The 19,944-nt window shown below is 44.7% G+C and overlaps 1 protein-coding gene across 1 annotated transcript in view; it reads right to left on the reverse strand.

The window, feature by feature from the left end:
* The window catches only part of LOC126203466 (carboxypeptidase N subunit 2), a 182,353-nt gene extending 165,325 nt beyond the window's left edge, over positions 1–17,028 (reverse strand). The window contains exons 1-2 of the mRNA XM_049937784.1: positions 16,872–17,028; positions 9,235–9,385 (exon numbers count right to left, since the gene is read on the reverse strand). Of these exons, the coding sequence (XP_049793741.1) occupies positions 9,235–9,385; positions 16,872–17,028 (308 nt within the window). The remainder of the gene's footprint in view (positions 1–9,234; positions 9,386–16,871) is intronic.
* Between the last annotated feature and the right edge of the window lie 2,916 nt (positions 17,029–19,944).

Below are 19,944 nucleotides of genomic sequence, written 5' to 3' on the forward strand. Positions count from 1 at the left end.
GAGATCATGTGAAACTCAGCTCGCCCTATTTGTCCAAGAAATTCACAGTGCCGTAGACACTGGCGAGCAGATTGATGCCGTATTCCTGGACTTCAGGAAGGCATTTGATACGGTTCCGCACTTACGTTTAGTGAAAAAAATACGAGCTTACGGAATATCGGACCAGGTTTGTGATTGGATTCAGGATTTCCTAGAAGAAAGAACACAACATGTCATTCTTAACGGTTCAAAATCTGCAGATGTAGAGGTAATTTCGGGAGTACCGCAAGGAAGCGTGATAGGACCTTTATTGTTTACAATATACATAAATGACTTAGTTGACAACATCGGTAGCTCCGTGAGGCTATTTGCAGATGACACGGTTGTCTACAAGAAAGTAGCAACATCAGAAGACTCGTACGTACTCCAGGAAGACCTGCAGAGGATTAATGAATGGTGCGACAGCTGGCAGCTTTCCCTAAACGTAGATAAATGTAATATAATGCGCATACATAGGGGCAGAAATCCATTCCAGTACGATTATGCCATAGGTGGTAAATCATTGGAAGCGGTAACGACCGTAAAATACTTAGGAGTTACTATCCGGAGCGATCTGAAGTGGAATGATCACATAAAGCAAATAGTGGGAAAAGCAGGCGCCAGGTTGAGATTCATAGGAAGAATTCTAAGAAAATGTGACTCATCGACGAAAGAAGTAGCTTACAAAACGCTTGTTCGTCCGATTCTTGAGTATTACTCATCAGTATGGGACCCTTACCAGGTTGGATTAATAGAAGAGATAGACATGATCCAGCGAAAAGCAGCGCGATTCGTCATGGGGACATTTAGTCAGCGCGAGAGCGTTACGGAGATGCTGAACAAGCTCCAGTGGCGGACACTTCAAGAAAGGCGTTACACAATACGGAGAGGTTTATTATCGAAATTACGAGAGAGCACATTCCGGGAAGAGATGGGCAACATATTACTACCGCCCACATATATCTCGCGTAATGATCACAACGAAAAGATCCGAGAAATTAGAGCAAATACGGAGACTTACAAGCAGTCGTTCTTCCCACGCACAATTCGTGAATGGAACAGGGAAGGGGGGATCAGATAGTGGTACAATAAGTACCCTCCGCCACACACCGTAAGGTGGCTCGCGGAGTATAGATGTAGATGTAGATACACTGAAGCACCAAAGAAACTGGTTTAAGCATGGGTATTCAAATACAGAGATATGTAAACAGGCAGAATACGGCACTGCGGTCGGGAACACATATACAAAACAAGTGTCTGGCGCAGTTGTAGATCGGTTACTGCTGCTACAATGACAGGGTATCAAGATTTAAGTAAGTTTGAACGTGGTGTTTATAGTCGGCGCGCGAGCGATGGGACACAGCATCTCCGAGGTAGCCACGAACTTTTATGCCGACACTGTGAACTAGTACAAAGAAGCTTCCTTGTACCAGTTTTATGTAGACACTGCGAACTACATGTAGGCATCTAAGAGCTCTTATTGTATTAATGGATTCAGTATTGTATTACTTATTGTACCTGTATATATATTTTTAAGGGTAAGCCATTGTGTTGTATGCACTTTATGACTGACTCTCGCAAATAATGGGATGAACTCAGTACCCGAAACCGGTCAAGAAATTAAATTTCTTTTATCCGACTGGTTGCTTATTATTTTATTACGTAACATTGTTGTGGTTTAGCACGTTAGTTGGGGCAAGTAAGCCTGTAATTTTTTATTGCCAATAAACAAGTTTTGAAAAGTTTTGTTTTGTACTTTTTTAGTCTCTATTGTGTTCTTTGATATTCGTATACCTGGCCCCATAGTGCGTAAACTTGCCCCACACCTGGAGCACCTTTAAGCACTCGACATGAGACTATATAAAATTATTTTGCGCTCGTACATGTAACGTTGACTTAGAATACCTACGCGCATCTATACAGGGTGGCACAGAATAACGGGAATGTTTAGAACGAGTAGTGGCAGCCATGGGCAGGTGGCAGCACTGCGGGTTCGTGACAGCGAGTAAGCAGTCCGCCATTTCAGAAATCATTTATCAGTGGAACGGAAAACAGCATGCGTTAGCCATAAACATGTTTTATAAACAGTGATAGTTTGGTAGCGGCGCACAGGGAGTTTCGACGTTTTTATAATTTAGGACGTCATGATGCCCTTCCGTCGAAACACGCGATAAAATCTTGGATTTATAATTTTCAATAGACTGGATCTGCCGTCAAGAAGAAACCAACAGGACGACCAAGAAGTGTGCTTGTCCAGCGAACATTGATGTTGTACGCGAGTCTTTCTTACCCCCTACGAGCCCACGGTGAACAATTCGTAAGGAAGCAGCAGTGGTTGGAATGTCCCGAGAGAGTGTTCGCAGAATTCTTCATCTTGATTTAAAATTTCATCCGTAGAAACTACAGATGGTGCAACAACTGAAGGAGAACGGTTACCGTTTACGATTAGGATTCTGTCAACAAATGGTAACAAAAATAATGACGATGAATTTGTGAACACGTTGTGGATGTCGGATGAGGCACATTTTCATGCCACAGGTTATGTGAATAAGAGAGCTATCGTTACTGGGCAAACACAAATCCTAATTACGTTCACGAGCGCCCTTTACGCGCTAGTAAAGTGACAGTAAGTTGTGGTGTTTCATCGCAGTGGATCGTCGGACAGTATTCTTTCGCAAATGAACAGGGAAACACAACAACAGTGAATGCCGACCGTTACGTGGAGATGTTACGAATTTTCGTTACACCTGAATTGAACAACTTTCCAAACGATAATGTTGGAAGCTGAAGAAGTGAATTAAAATTTGTGCTGCGGTTGGGGCTCGTTTATCGTAGGTAAATTAGAGACTTAAATGTCTCAGCGAAAATTTAATTTAAGCTCTATACGATAACACGTAATACAGCACTTCTCCATGACGTCCAATGCAAGGGTTCTAGTCCAGTGTCGGAGAGCCCTGGTAATAGTGACAATACAAGGCGAGATGTGAATTAGTGTTTGTGTTTGGGAGGTACTTGAGTTGGATAGTTCGTGCAGCTATGTTTACATTAATGCTTTGGTGGTGTAATAGTCAGCATATTTGCCTAATATCCGAGAAGACCCCGGTTCGAGTCCCAGCCACAGTGCAGATTTTAATTCACATGTACAGCTTCCAAAGTTATCGTAGATAAATTAGAGACTTACATGTCTTAAGCCGTCGGCACACGGACCGTGCATCCGAGCGTTTAGCGTGCCCAGTTCCTGACGTCATAGCGTCGAGTCTTTCCGAACGTGCAGAGCAATATCTGGTATGTCAGATATTCTGAGCGTTGACCAATGAGATGGCACAACGCCACCTACGTCACAAGCACGCCGTCTCCTTCAGTACAGAGTTGTGAGGCGCCATATTGGCATTCATTGCAAGCCTATATGTATTTATATGCCGCTTCTGAGCACCAGCAAATTGAGAATCACTGGAAAACCCGTTTTTAGTTGTGTGATTCGATCCAATAAAATAATGAGAAACATCATATTCGAAGCCAAAGAATTATTGTAACTTGCGTATTATCAGAGTAGGCTGTTTGAAGGCAGCGACACACTGAAGATCCACCCAAAACGTATTGTTCTTGGTACAATTTGTTATAATTAAATTTCTATTAGTAACATAATTACCTGCGATTAAGGTTTTTACTAACGGTGAGATACTATGATCTGATCCGAAAAGTGTGATGTTGGTTTAGCGTAGTGAATAGCGTCACTGTTCTTCAAGGAGTTGTTTTGTTGGGGCGGTGGTTCGCGTCCTGACAGAGCCAATCTTTTTTTTCCTGTCATTCGCGTTTTTTTTCTTCCCCCATGAACCATGGACCTTGCCGTTGGTGGGGAGGCTTGCGTGCCTCAGCGATACAGATGGCCGTACCGTAGGTGCAACCACAACGGAGGGGTATCTGTTGAGAGGCCAGACAAACATGTGGTTCCTGAAGAGGGGCAGCAGCCTTTTCAGTAGTTGCAGGGGCAACAGTCTGGGTGATTGACTGATCTGGCCTTGTAACATTAACCAAAACGGCCTTGCTGTGCTGGTACTGCGAACGGCTGAAAGCAAGGGGAAACTACAGCCGTGATTTTTCCCGAGGACATGCAGCTTTACTGTACGATTAAATGATGATGGCGTCCTCTTGGGTAAAATATTCCGGAGGTAAAATAGTCCCCCATTTGGATCTCCGGGCGGGGACTACTCAAGAGGACGTCGTTATCAGGAGAAAGCAAACTGGCATTCTACGGATCGGAGCGTGGAATGTCAGATCCCTTAATCGGGCAGGTAGGTTAGAAAATTTAAAAAGGGAAATGGATAGGTTAAAGTTAGATATAGTAGGAATTAGTGAAGTTCGGTGGCAGGAGCAACAAGACTTTTGGTCAGGTGATTACAGGGTTATAAATACAAAATCAAATAGGGGTAATGCAGGAGTAGGTTTAATAATGAATAAAAAAATATGAGTGCGGGTTAGCTACTACAAACAGCATAGTGAACGCATTATTGTGGCCATGATAGACACAAAGCCCATGCCTACTACAGTAGTACAAGTTTATATGCCAACTAGTTCTGCAGATGATGAAGAAATTGATGAAATGTATGACGAGATAAATGAAATTATTGAGGTAGTGAAGGGAGACGAAAATTTAATAGTCATGGATGACTGGAATTCGTCAGTAGGAAAAGGGAGAGAAGGAAACATAGTAGGTGAATATGGATTGGGGGGAAGAAATGAAAGAGGAAGCCGCCTTGTAGAATTTTGCACAGAGCATAACTTAATCATAGCTAACACTTGGTTCAAGAATCATAAAAGAAGGTTGTATACCTGGATGAATCCTGGAGATACTAAAAGGTATCAGACAGATTATATAATGGTAAGACAGAGATTTAGGAACCATGTTTTAAATTGTAAGACATTTCCAGGGGCAGATGTGGATTCTGACCACAATCTATTGGTTATGAACTGCAGATTGAAACTGAAGAACAAAAAGGTGGGAATTTAAGGAGATGGGACCTGGATAAACTGAAAGAACCAGAGGTTGTAGAGAGTTTCAGCGAGAGCATAAGGGAACAATTTACAGGAATGGGGGAAAGAAATACAGTAGAAGATGAATGGGTATCTCTGAGGGATGAAGTAGTGAAGGCAGCAGAGGATCAAGTAGGTAAAAAGACGAGGGCTAATAGAAATCCCTGGGTAACAGAAGAAATATTGAATTTAATTGATGAAAGGAGAAAATATAAAAATGCAGTAAACGAAGCAGGCAAGAAGGAATACAAACGTCTCAAAAATGAGATCGACAGGAAGTGCAAAATGGCTAAGCAGGGATGGCTAGAGGGCAAATGTAAGGACGTAGAGGCTTATCTCACTAGGGGTAAGATAGATACTGCCTACAGGAAAATTAAAGAGACCTTTGGAGAGAAGAGAACCACTTGTATGAATATCAAGAGCTCAGATGGCAACCCAGTTCTAAGCAAAGAAGGGAAGGCAGAAAGGTGGAAGGATTATATAGAGGGTTTATACAAGGGCGATGTACTTGAGGACAATATTATGGAAATGGAAGAGGATGTAGATGAAGATGAAATGGGAGATAAGATACTGCGTGAAGAGTTTGACAGAGCACTGAAAGACCTGAGTCGAAACAAGGCCCCGGGAGTAGACAACATTCCATTAAAACTACTGATGGCCTTGGGAGAGCCAGTCATGACAAAACTCTACCATCTGGTGAGCAACATGTATGAGACAGGCGAAATACCCTCAGACTTCAAGAAGAATATAATAATTCCAATACCAAAGAAAGCAGGTGTTGACAGATGTGAAAATTACCGATCAATCAGTTTAATAAATCACAGCTGCAAAATACTAACGCGAATTATTCACAGACGAATGGAAAAACTGGTAGAAGCGGACCTCGGGGAAGATCAGTTTGGATTCCGTAGAAATGTTGGAACACGTGAGGCAATATTAACCTTACAACTTATCTTAGAAGAAAGATTAATAAAAGGCAAACCTACGTTTCTAGCATTTGTAGACTTAGAGAAAGCTTTTGACAACGTTAATTGGAATACTCTCTTTCAAATTCTGAAGGTGGCAGGGGTAAAATACAAGGAGCGAAAGGCTATTTACAATTTGTACAGAAACCAGATGGCAGTTATAAGAGTCGAGGGGCATGAAAGGGAAGCAGTGGTTGGGAAAGGAGTGAGACAGGGTTGTAGCCTCTCCCCGATGTTATTCAATCTGTATATTGAGCAAGCAGTAAAGGAAACAAAAGAAAAATTCGGAGTAGGTATTAAAATTCATGGAGAAGAAGTAAAAACTTTGAGGTTCGCCGATGACATTGTAATTCTGTCAGAGACAGCAAAGGACTTGGAAGAGCAGTTGAACGGATTGGACAGTGTCTTGAAAGGAGGATATAAGATGAACATCAACAAAAGCAAAACGAGGATAATGGAATGTAGTCAAATTAAATCGGGTGATGCTGAGGGGATTAGATTAGGAAATGAGACACTTAAAGTAGTAAAGGAGTTTTGCTATTTAGGGAGTAAAATAACTGATGATGGTCGAAGTTCAAATGGCTCTGAGCACTATGGGACCCAACTGCTGTGGTCATAAGTCCCCTAGAACTTAGAACTACTTAAACCTAACTAACCTAAGGACATCACACATATCCATGCCCGAGGCAGGATTCGAACCTGCGACCGTAGCGGTCGTGCGGTTCCAGACTGTAGCGCCTTTAACCGCTCGGCCACTCCGGCCGGCGATGGTCGAAGTAGAGAGGATATAAAATGTAGACTGGCAATGGCAAGGAAATCGTTTCTGAAGAAGAGAAATTTGTTAACATCTAGTATAGATTTAAGTGTCAGGAAGTCGTTTCTGAAAGTATTTGTATGGAGTGTAGCCATGTATGGAAGTGAAACATGGACGATAACCAGTTTGGACAAGAAGAGAATAGAAGCTTTCGAAATGTGGTGCTACAGAAGAATGCTGAAGATTAGATGGGTAGATCACATAACTAATGAGGAGGTACTGAATAGGATTGGGGAGAAGAGGAGTTTGTGGCACAACTTGACTAGAAGAAGGGATCGGTTGGTAGGACATGTTTTGAGGCATCAAGGGATCACTAATTTAGCATTGGAGGGCAGCGTGGAGGGTAAAAATCGTAGAGGGAGACCAAGAGATCAATACACTAAGCAGATTCAGAAGGATGTAGGTTGCAGTAGGTACTGGGAGATGAAGAAGCTTGCACAGGATAGAGTAGCATGGAGAGCTGCATCAAACCAGTCTCAGGACTGAAGACCACAACAACAACAACAATTCGCGTTTTTATTAGGTTCTGATACTGTATTATTAGTTTAATATAAGTATAGACTATAATATTTGATGTTATGTATATACAAGTTAACCTTATTTTTGAGGGGTGACTATGTTCAATTGGCTTAATCTAAATGACAGCTTGCGCTACTTGTATAAAGATATTTTCCCCCTTCTTCTTTTACGGCTCGTAATTGACATGTTGCAAAGATTCTGCTACTGGGTAGGAACAGTGATCAAGTAAGATTGATCTTGGTGTTTTACTAAAATGTGGGAATGATGAAATGATGTTTATGTTATGCGGAGAATTATTCCAAATTTGTAACGCACTGTTTGTAATGGAACTTTTATAAGCCTGTGTCCTTATTGATTGGACATGGTACTTTCCTTTTCGTGGACGATGGAGGAAGCGTGCGTTTTAATAGAGCCAACGTGGCAATTTTACGCGCGCCCGTTGAATAAACAGTGTGATTTACGAACTAGAAACATCCCTCGACTGCCGCTGGAGTGCGTTGCAATCGTGTATAGCACGTTGGGGCCCGCGTACCGTGTGCACAAGGCGCATCGTTCCTGAGCGTTCAGCAGCACGTTGAACTTGGCACGCTCAACGTTAACGTTCGACAGCACGGTGCGTGTGCCGACGGCTTTAGGGAAAATTTAACGTTGAAGAAGGCTGGTTTCAACAGGAGGGAGCGCCATCACACACTACACGGCAATCACTGGCATACGTACGAGAATTGTATGGGAACCGTGTCGGTGACATTCCCTGGCGCCCTAGATCGCGAGAGTTATCCCTTCGTGATTTTTTTTTTTTTTTTTTTTTTTTTTTTTTTGTGTGTGTGTGTGTGGGGCTACCTCGAGAGCAAAGTCTACACGACTCGACCGAGAACCCTGGATGAGTTAGAACAGAGAATTGGGGTGCAATTCACGGTACCCCAGCTGAGATGTCGCATCGGTCAATGAGGAATCTCGACAGCAAATTTCACGAATGTATTCGTACAGGAGGACGCCACTTAAACGACGTAATTTTTTGAAAAAATGATAAATGCCATCAGTGTTTCTTAAATGGCAAAATTGTAAGGTGTAAGGTGTAAGGGGTCCGTAGGCCCTTACTATAACTTTGGACTCGGAACAGGTCGATAGGGCGAACAATCGATTGTGACGTGTTGCGAGAGCGAGTGTCGAGATGCGCCAGAGTGGTTGGCGAGAATGGTGTGTGTGTGGAGGACAATGTTGGAATACAGGGTTTTTAACCGAGAAGGGTGTCACCATCGCCGCGGTTAGACCCCTAAATGATAAATAAATACCGGGAAAGTGAAGAAGTATCACTATAAAAGTGATCAGTGACGTTACTGGTGCCGATATTTAGTTTCGCGCCTAACGCGCCGACCTAACCTTGGATTGCAGTGTCGGATGCAGTGATGGATTAGCGTGTGACGATAATGGTAAATGAAGAAAGCCTGTGCAGAGATTAGCCGTAATTAGATATGTATGACGAAGGCAGTGGCTGTCTCCTTTTTGAGTTTTGAGAAGAAGAATATAAGTTCGTAATTAGTAAAACTGTGTTCGTGTTCCTTATTACCATACGTTCAGTATTATGGTATTGAACAGGACGAACTGGAAAGTAACAACTTCCTTAGCAGTCAATTCCGATTACCAGCTCCATTAGGTTCGCGGTCATGTTAATAATAAATATTGGGCTGCTATTCGACCAGAGCAACGGAGGTGTTGCGAAGGTTTCAATTACTAGGAATGTAATTTCTCTCCTTCATTACTTCTAGTTTTTTGGGTTGTGGAGATGTTGCCGTTTTTCAGTGTCACCCTGTGCTTTGATAACCGCTGCCCGCAGAGCGCGCAGGCAGGCAGGCAGGCAGACTCAGGCAGGCTCTCTCTGAGACTCACATGGCGCGGGCGTCGGTCGGCACCAGCTGGAGCGCCGGCAGCTCCCGCAGCTGCATCCTCCAGCAGCTGAGGCTCAGCGTCTCCGGGCGGCAGCGGCACGGGCCCTCGGTGCAGCGCGACCACCGCTCCGGGCCCGAAGACACCTCCCACACTGCAACAAACACGCGGCCCGCATTCACCAGTCACAGCTAACATCAAGTCGCGGGCAGCCTTCAGCTGTCCTCCCACGAAACGTAACAGCGTTCGTGCGCGTACAGCTGGTAGAGGAATTTCACGCCGAGCGTGAAAGACTCAGTAAGATACACTATGTGATCAAAAGTATCCGGACACCTGGCTGAAAATAACTCACAAGTTCGTGGCGCCCCACATCGGTAACGCTCGAATTCAATATGGTATCGGCCCACCCTTAGCGATGACAGCTTCCACTCTCGCAGGCGTACGTTCAGTCGGGTGCTGGAAGGTTCCTTGGGGAATGGCAACGCATTCTTCACGGAGTGCTGCACTGAGGAGAGGTATCGATGTCGATAGCTGAGGCATGGCACGAAGTCGGCGTTCCAAAACATCCCAAAGATGTTCTCTAGGATTCAGGTCAGGACTCTGTGCAGGCCAGTCCATTACAGGGAAGTTATTGTCCTGTAACAACTCCGCCACAGGCAGTGCATTATGAACAGGTGCTCGATCCTGTTAATAGATGCAATCGCCATCCCAGAATCGCCACACCCACACCCTGCCATCGGATCGCCACGTTGTGTACCGTGATTCGCCACTCCACACAACGTTTTTCCTCTGTTCAATCGTTCAATGTTTACGCTGCTTACATCAAGCAAGGCGTCGTTTGGCATTTACTGACGTCATGTGTGGCTTATGAGTAGCCGCTCGGCCATGAAATTCAATCATACAATGTAAGCTTTCACGGCCGGTATTGTCTTCACGTAAAACTTCCGGGCTGATAGGCCGTGGTCGAAGTATAAAACTCTCTCCTGACGATTCGTCTCCGACTGCGGGAGACACCCTCGGAGGTAAAGCGGCGCCGCTTTTCCTCCGAGGATGTCTCCCGCAGTCGGAGACGAAACGTCAGGAGAGAGTTTTATACTTCGACCACGGCCTATCAGCCCGGATGTTTTATGTCATGAAATTCAAGTTTTCTCACTTCCCGCCTAACTGTCGTAGTACTTGCAATGGGTACTCATGCAGTTTCGAATTCGTGTGTGATGGTCTGGATAGATTTCTGCCTATTACGCATTACGACCCTCTTCGACTGTCGGCGGTCTCTGTCAGTTAACAGACGAGGTCGGCCTGTACGCTTTTGTGCTGCACGTGTCCCTTCACATTTCCACTTCACTATCACATCGGAAACAGTTAACCTAGGGATGTTTAGGAGTGTTGAAATCTCGCTACAGACATATGACACAAGTGACACCCAATCACCTGCCCACGTTCTGAGTCCGTGAGTTCCGCGGAGCGCCCCATTCTGCTCTCTCACGATGTCTAGTGACTACTGAGGTCGCTGATGTGGAGTACCTGGCAGTAGGTGGCAGCACAATCCATCTAATATGAAAAATGTATCTTTTTGGGTGTGTCCAGATACTTTTGATCACGTAGTGTGCTTCAGATTTTTTTTTTTTTTTTTACTTTCTGGAGAGAAACGTTGCCAATCAGTTGCAAGAGACCTATCCAAATCACAAGAGAAACTTACCCCATTTGCAGCTGAACCAAGACTTTGGCGGTCTCCCTGAGAAAATTAATACAACGAAGCCTGAGCAGAAATTTCCACTCACCGCTTCAGTCTATATACATAAAGTAATATCTGTATGAGACCAGCAAAGGCTCTGAAATTGTGCCATTTCATTTGTATAAGTACATGAACCTGGATTTCCGGTTGGATCCCCCATTTAGTTTTGACGCTGAGATGCTATTCCAGAACATGCAGAGCGTCGGAAATTCTGTTCGTGTGTATGGAAGAATTAAAAGTAGACTGCGGCAGCAGTGAGAATTTGGTGCGAGGGGGCTGGCATGTAAGTGTAATCCGTGAAGTTGTGTGAACCGCTGTGCCAAAGTGGCTAACGCACCTGCCTTGTAAGCAGAAGACACGGGTTCGACTCCCAGCCTTGTCAAAAAAATTTCACTCGCCGCTTCAATTTATATAGATAAAATATACACAAGGATGGAAAAGAAAATTGAGGATCTAATAGATGACGGTCGGAATGAAATTTTCACTCTGCAGCGGAGTGTGCGCAGATATGAATCTTCCTAGCAGATTAAAACTGTTTGCTACTGGTAGAGCACTTGCCGCGAAAGGTAAAGATCCCGAGTTTTAATCTGGTAGAAAGTTTCAGATGACGATGAGTTTGGCTTTAGCAGAGGTAAAGCCACCAAATGCAATTCTGACGATGCAACTGATAATGGAAGGACTGAAGAAAAATGAAGACACGCTTATAGCATTCGTTAGCCTGGAAAAACCGTTCGACAGTGTATAATGTTGCAAGATGTTCGAAATTTTCAGAAAAATAGGGGTAAGCTATAGGTAAAGACGGGTAATATTCGATATGTACAACAACCAGGATGGACCAATAAGACTTAAAGACAAAGAACGACTTGCTCGAATTAAAAAGAATGTAACACGGGGATGTACTACTGTTCAATCTATGCATCGAAGAAGCAATGGCGGAAATAAAAGAAGGTTCAAAAGCGAAGTCAAAATTGTACGTGAAAGGATATCAGTGATAAGATTTGTTGACGGTATTGGTATCCTTAGTGAAAGTGAAGAAGAATTACAGGCGCTGTACAATGGAATTAATAGTCTAATGAGTGCAAAGTACGGATTGAGAGCAAATCGAAGAAAAACGAAAGTAATGGGAAGTTGCAAAAATGTGAACTGCGAAAAACTTAAATCAGGATTGGTGATGAAGAAGTAGATGAAGTGAAGGAAATGTGATACGTAGGCGCCAAGATAACCCATGACGGACGGAGCAAGGGGGACATAAGAAGCAGATTATCGCTGGCAAATAAAGCATTCCCGGCCAAGAGAAGTCTGCTAGTATCAAACTTAGACCGTAATTTGAGGAAGAAATTTCTGAGAACGTACTCTGGAAAACAGCATTGCATGGTAGTGAAAAAAAATCAGCTGCTCTTTTCAGACCCTGCCTTACCTCTAGTCAGTTCCAGGGGGAAGACGAGTTTTATTAGCAGGTTGAAGGTGTGGCCATGGGTAACCCATTGAGTCCTACGATTGCTAACTTTTACATGGAAAAATTCGAACAATTAGCTGTGGAAAAAGCGAGTAAGACACCATGTCGATGGTATCGATACGCGGATGATACGTTTGTTGTTTGGTCACATGGCAAAAAAGCTTTAGAGGAATTCTTTTGTTATTTAAAAAATATAAATCAAAAAATCCAGTTTACCATGGAAATGGAAAAAGACAGTGCAACATCCTTCTTGGGTGTTTTCGTCATGAGGCAGACTGATGGCAGCTCGAAACATAAAGTCTTTCGGAAGGTTACACATACCGACAGATACTTGCATAGGGATTCCAATCATCATCCACAACAGAAAAGAGGTGTAATTAAAAGTATAGTGAACAGAGCTAAAAGGATTTGTACGCCGGAACACCTGGACGCCGAGTTAAAACATCTAAAGCAGGCTTTTGAGAAGAATGGGTACTCTAGTAAGGAAATAAATAGAGTTTTGCGAGCGAATAACAGGAGGCCTAAGGACAAGGCTAGGACACAGCGATGGAAGAACACGGTTTCTCTACCCTTCATCAAGAAAGTGACGGATCAGATCAGTAAGATTCTAAGGAAACATGACGTTCTACCGACTTTCAGACCAACTAAGAAAATAGACGAAGCGCCGCGCGGGATTAGCCGAGCGGTCTGAGGCGCTGCAGTCATAGGCAGTGCGGCTAGTCCCGGCGGAGGTTCGAGTCCTCCCTCGGGCATGGGTGTGTGTGTTTGTCCTTAGGATAATTTAGGTTAAGTAGTGTGTAAGCTTAGGGACTGATGACCTTAGCAGTTACGTCCCATAAGATTTCGCACACATTTGAACATTTGAACAAAATAGGCCAAGCACTTTGTTCCGTTAAGGATAAACGTCCCCCTCTGGCTGCAAGTGTACGTGTGGCAAGGTCTACATTGTAACTACAAAGAGAAGTGTGAATACACGGTTGAAGGAGCATAAAAGTCCTTGCCGACTCGGGAAAGCAGACAAATCAGCCGTGGCGGAACATTTCCGGAAAGCTTTTGACACCGTTCCTCACAAGCGACTTCTAATCAAGCCGCGGGCCTATGGGGTATCGTCTCAGTTGTGCGACTGGATTCGTGATTTACTGTCAGGAAGGTCGCAGTTCGTAGTAATAGACGGCAAATCATCGAGTAAAACTGAAGTGATATCAGGTGTTCACCAGGGAAGCGTCCTGGGACCTCTGCCGTTCCTCATCTATATAAATGACCTGGGTGACAATCTGAGCAGTTCTCTTAGGTTGTTCGCAGATGATGCTGTAATTTACCGTCTAGTAAGGTCATCGAAAGACCAGTATCAGTTGCAAAGCGATTTAGAAAAGATTGCTGTATGGTGTGGCACGTGGCAGTTGACGCAAAATAACGAAAAGTGTGAGGTGATCCACACGAGTTCCAAAATAAATCAGTTGGAATTCGACTACTCGATAAATAGTACAATTCTCGAGGCTGTCAATTCAACTAAGTACCTGGGTGTTAAAATTACGAACAACTTCAGATAATATTGCGGGGAAGGCGAGCCAAAGGTTGCGTTTCATTGGCATAACACTTAGAAGATGCAACAAGTCCACTAAAGAGACAGCTTACACTACACTCGTTCGTCCTCTGTTAGAGTATTGCTGCGCGGTGTGGGATCCTAACTAGGTGGGATTGACGGAGGACATCGAAAGGGTGCAAAAAAGGGCAGCTCGTTTTGTAGTATCACGTAATAGGGGAGAGAGTGTGGCAGATATGATACGCGAGTTGGGATGGAAGTCATTAAAGCAAAGACGTTTTTCGTCACGGCGAGATCTATTTAGGAAATTTCAGTCACCAACTTTCTTTTCCGAATGCGAAAATATTTTGTTGAGCCCAACCTACATAGGTAGGAATGATCATCAAAATAAAATATGAGAAATCAGAGCTCGAACAGAAAGGTTTAGGTGTTCGTTTTTCCCGCGCGCTGTTCGGGAGTGGAATGGTAGAGAGATAGTATGATTGTGGTTCGTTGAACCCTCTGCCAAGCACTTAAATGTGAATTGCAGAGTAATCATGTAGATGTAGATGTAGATGTAGATGCTCTTCAATCAGGTGATCACGTAGTGAAATTTTCGGAAACTGAAGTTTTATGTACTATGACGAACTATTATCCACGGCTATATAGAGAAGCCATCGAAATATGTAAACATGGGGATAATTTTAACAGAAAATAAGAATCCACGAAACTCGGCGATATATGGACTGTAGCCCTACAGAATGGATGAGAAGTTTTTATCTTTGACGTACTATAATCGATAGTTAAAAAATTTTATCTTTACAATGTTTATCTCTGCTAGCACGTGAAATCTAGACCACGCGCACTTTCCGCGGTATTTAGGCCGCTCTTCGATGTCCGACTCGTCAGTCGACACAACCAGGAGCACCTCCGAAGATGTCCAACGTAGCCTCGGACGAAACGTCAGGGATTGAAGAGTTCCACGGACCACGGCCGTACAACCAGGAAAAATTCTGAGCAGCAGAACCGAAGCATTTGATACGTGGTGTTGCAGAAGAATGTCGAAAATTAGGTGGATTGGTGAGGTGAGGAATGTGGAGGTTCTCCGCAGGATCGGCGAGGAAAGAAATATGCGGAAAACACTGACAAGGAGAAGGGACAGGACGACAGCACACCTGTTAAGACACCGGGGAATAACTTGCACGGTTCTAGAGGGCGCTGTAGAGAGTAGAAACCGTAGAGGAAGAGGGGGAGAGACTGGAGTACATGCAAGAGATAATTGTGGACGCAGGTTGCAAGTGTTACTCCGAGTCGAAGAGGTTGTTGGCACAGGAGAGGAATTCGTCGCTTGTCACATCATACCAATCAGAAGACTGGTTCTAGAATGAAATTTTCACTCTACAGCGGCATGTGCGCTGATATGAAACTTCCTGGCAGATTAAAACTGTGTGCCGGACCGAGACTCGAACTCGGGACCTTTGCCTTTCGCGGGCAAGTGCTCTACCAACCGAGCTACCCAAGCACGACTCACGCCCGGTCCTCACAGCTTTAGACGAGGTACTGGCGGAAGTAAAGCTGTGAGGACGGGGCGTGAGCCAAGCTTGGGTAGCTCAGTTGGTAGAGCACTTGCCCGCGAAAGGCAAAGGTCCCGAGTTCGAGTCTCGGTCCGGCACACAGTTTTAATCTACATGACTACTCTGCAATTCAGATTTAAGTGCTTGGCAGAGGGTTCATCGAACCACAATCATACTCTCTACCATTCCACTCCCGAACAGCGCGCGGGAAAAACGAACACCTAAACCTTTCTGTTCGAGCTCTGATTTCTCTTATTTTATTTTGATGATCATTCCTACCTATGTAGGTTGGGCTCAACAAAATATTTTCGCATTCGGAAGAGAAAGTTGGTGACTGAAATTTCCTAAATAGATCTCGCCGTGACGAAAAACGTCTTTGCTTTAATGACTTCCATCCCAACTCGCGTATCATATCTGCCACACTCTCTCCCCTATTACGTGATACTACAAAACGAGCTGCCCTTTTTTGCACCCTTTCGATGTCCTCCGTCAATCCCACCTGGTAAGGACCCCACACCGCGCAGCAATACTCTAACAGAGGACGAACGAGTGTAGTGTAAGCTGTCTCTTTAGTGGACTTGTTGCATCTTCTAAGTGTTATGCCAATGAAACGCAACCCCTTTGGCTCGGCTTCCCCGCAATATTATCTATGTGGTCTTTCCAACTGAAGTTGTTCGTAATTTTAACACCCAGGTACTTAGTTGAATTGACAGCCTCGAGAATTGCACTATTTATCGAGTAATCGAATTCCAACGGATTTATTTTGGAACTCGTGTGGATCACGTCACACTTTTCGTTATTTAGCGTCAACTGCCACCTGCCACACCATACAGCAATCTTTTCTAAATCGCTTTGCAACTGATACTGGTCTTCGGATGACCTTACTAGACGGTAAATTACAGCATCATCTGCGAACAACCTGAGAGAACTGCTCAGATAGTCACCGAGGTCACTTATATAGATCGGGAACAGCAGAGGTCCCAGGACGCTTCCCTGGTGAACACCTGATATCACTTCAGTTTTGCTCGATGATTTGCCGTCTACTACTACGAGCTGCGACCTTCCTGACAGTAAATCACGAATCCAGTCGCACAACTGAGACGATACCCCACAGGCCCGCAGCTCGATTAGAAGTCGCTTGTGAGGAACGGTGTCAAAAGCTTTCTGGAAATCTAGAAATACGGAATCAACCTGAGATCCCCTGTCGATAGCGGCCATTACTTCTGCCAGGAAGTTTCAGAAGACTGATGACTCAAAGAAAAAAAGAACCGCTGATGACGACGATGAGGAGCGCGCTGAATGCAACACCTGTCGGCAGTGAGTGGGAGGTGACGACTGGCAGGCACCACGCACCTGGCTGCTCCACTGACTTGAGGCGGCGCTCCAGGCTGGCAATCCTGGCGACGAGCCGCGCCGCCTCCGACGACGACGCCGCCGACGCCGACGCCGCCGCCGACGCCGCCGCCGCTAGCAGCAGCAGCAGCGACACGAGGCGGCGGGAGCTGGCCATGGCGGCGCCGGGCACCGACTGGCCGCCGCCCACACCCGCCCCCGGCTTCCTGATTACCGCGGCCACTCCGCCGCCCGCTGATTGGCAGCGCCACGAGCGGCCAGCTGCCGACTGCGGCCCAGTTCTGTCGTCTCAGTGCTTTCTGTCCGGGGCTTGCTCCGTGCAGCTGTAGCCATCTGGAGACCGCGTCTGCGAAAAGCTACGTTAGCTGCAGGGCAGGGCCGGTTCCGGGGCGTGCGTGACCGGCTGCACAGAGCACGGCTGTGCCACTTGCCGTACCCGCCACAAGCTCTCCTGACGCTCCTCATTAGCCAATTTCTGTACCGTAATTGTTCTATTACACAACAAAACTGTTTTTGTATTGGCTCTGAGCACTATGGGACTTAACATCTATGGTCATCAGTCCCCTAGAACTTAGAACTACTTAAACCCAACTAACCTAAGGACATCACACAACACCCAGTCATCACGAGGCAGAGAAAGTCCCTGACCCCGCCGGGAATCGAACCCGGGAACCCGGGCGCGAAAACTGTTTTTGTACAGTGAACGCGGTACCGATTATTTCTCTGGACAAATACAACGAGCTGACAAATGTAACGGGACACCTCCTAACATCGTGTCTGAACACGTTTTGCGCGGCGTCGCGCAGCAGTTCGACCTAGAACGGCCTGCACGAGTCGTTGGAAGTCCCGAGCGGATCTGTCGAATCACGCTGCCTCTCAAGCCGTCCATAGTTTGTAGTGTAACGACGTAAGTTTTGTATAAATGATTTTCTTTCAACATATGACCATGTGCAGACTTCGTCACCAACGTCAGTTACAAAACACTTCAAAATTATTTAAACTCTTCTTAAAGTTGCCTCTGAATGGTTCTCGAACGAAACTGTAATTAAAACATCATCATTTGAGTCGTATGCGCAGAATTACGTCACTCAGTCCAATTGCTTTGCGCAAACTTTTTTCAATTTAGATGTGGTTTGTTTCTTCTCAGAAATTACATTAATGCAAGTTATCTGCTTTAATAAATATTACAGCCACATGGAATAAACTTTTAAGGTTCAAACTCGCGATGAATGCTGTCAAAAATTAATAATCTTGTCAAATAAATCAGCAATCCTTCTTCCTTAATATAATTCTTCATAAATAAATTCTCGGAACACGTATTTAAACTTTTGTAGTATACCCTAATTTATTATCTTCATATATACTACGTATAGACGTGAACCTGAGCCTTGACAAGATAGGACTGAACATTTACAACATGATTAAACTTTCTATGACGTCATAGTTGTAGAAACATTACAAATTCTTATTTTTTCAGTTTCTTAGAAGCACGACGCAACAACTCTGTTTCAGGATCTTCTGTTGCTCTTTGGCTGTCGACCCGCGACGTATAGTTCAAATGGTTCAAATGGCTCTGATCACTATGGGACTTAACATCTGAGGTCATCAGTCCCCTAGAACTTAGAACTACTTAAACCTAACTAACCTAAGGACATCACACACATCCATGCCCGAGGCAGGATTCGAACCTGCGACCGCAGCAGTCGCACGGTTCCGGACTGCGACGTCTAGTGGCCAGCAATTTTCTCTCTCGTCCCGGCAGTGAAGATGCTGTCTCCGTTCGTTGCGCCGCCCTCTCCGTACACGAAACATAAATATAATTACAAAACTATAGATAATTCACAAACATTACAAATATTACAAAACACATAAACAAAATACTAAATTAAACTTATATTCACCTGCAAACTGGGCTGGCACTGGCGGATGGGTGACGCTTCAATTTCGCGTCCCACTACAACTTCTGCATCTACATCTACATCCACACTCCGCAAGCCACCTGACGCAGTATGCCGGAGGGTACTTTGAGTACCTCTATCGGTTCTCCCTTCTGTTCCAGTCTCGTATCGTTCGTGGAAAGAAGGATTGTCAGTATGCCTCTGTGTGGCCTCTAATCTCTCTGATTTTATCCTCTTCGTCTCTTCGCGAGATATACGTAGGAGAGAGCAATATACTGCTTGACTCCTCGCTGAAGGTATGTTCTCGAAACTTCAACAAAAGCCCGTACCGAGCTACTGAACGTCTCTCCTGCAGAATCTTCCACTGGAGTTTATCTATCATCTCCGTAAGGCTTTCGCGATTACTAAATGAACCTGTAACGAATCGCACTGCTCTCCGTTGGATCTTCTCTCTCTCTTCTATCAACCGCATCTGGTACGGATCCCACACCGGTGGGCAGTATTCAAGCAGTGGGCGAACAAGTGTACTGTAATCTCCTTCCTCTGTTTTCGGATTGCATTTCCTTAGGATTCTTCCAATGAATCTCAGTCTGGCATCTGCTTTATCGACGATTAATTTTATATGGTCACTCCATTTTAAATCACTCCTAATGCCTACTCCCAGATAATTTATGCAATTAAGTGCTTCCAGTTGCTGTGTTGTAGCTACATGATAAGGGATCTTTCTTTCTATGTATTCCCAGCACATTACACTTGTCTACATTGAGATTCAATTGCCATTCCCTGCACCATGCGTCAATTCGTTGCAGATCCTCCTGTGTTTCAGTACAATTTTCCATTGTTACAAACTCTCGATATACTACAGCATCAACCGCAAAAAACCTCAGTGAACTTCCGATGTTATCCACAAGGTCATTTATGTGTATTGTAAATATCGACGGTCCTACGACACTCCCCTGCGGCACACCTGAAATCACTCTTACTTCGGAAGACTTCTCTCCATTGAGAATGAGATGCTGCGTTCTGTTATCTAGGAACTCTTCAATCCTATCACACAATTGCTCTGGTAGGCCGTATGCTCTTACTTTGTTCATTAAACGACTGTGGAGAACTGTGTCGAACGCCTTGCGGAAGTCAAGAAACACGGCATCTACCTGGGAACCTGTGTCTATGGC

Source organism: Schistocerca nitens, chromosome 9 (assembly GCF_023898315.1).
Source record: "Schistocerca nitens isolate TAMUIC-IGC-003100 chromosome 9, iqSchNite1.1, whole genome shotgun sequence".
In the NCBI taxonomy this organism is placed as follows: Eukaryota; Metazoa; Arthropoda; class Insecta; order Orthoptera; family Acrididae; genus Schistocerca; species Schistocerca nitens.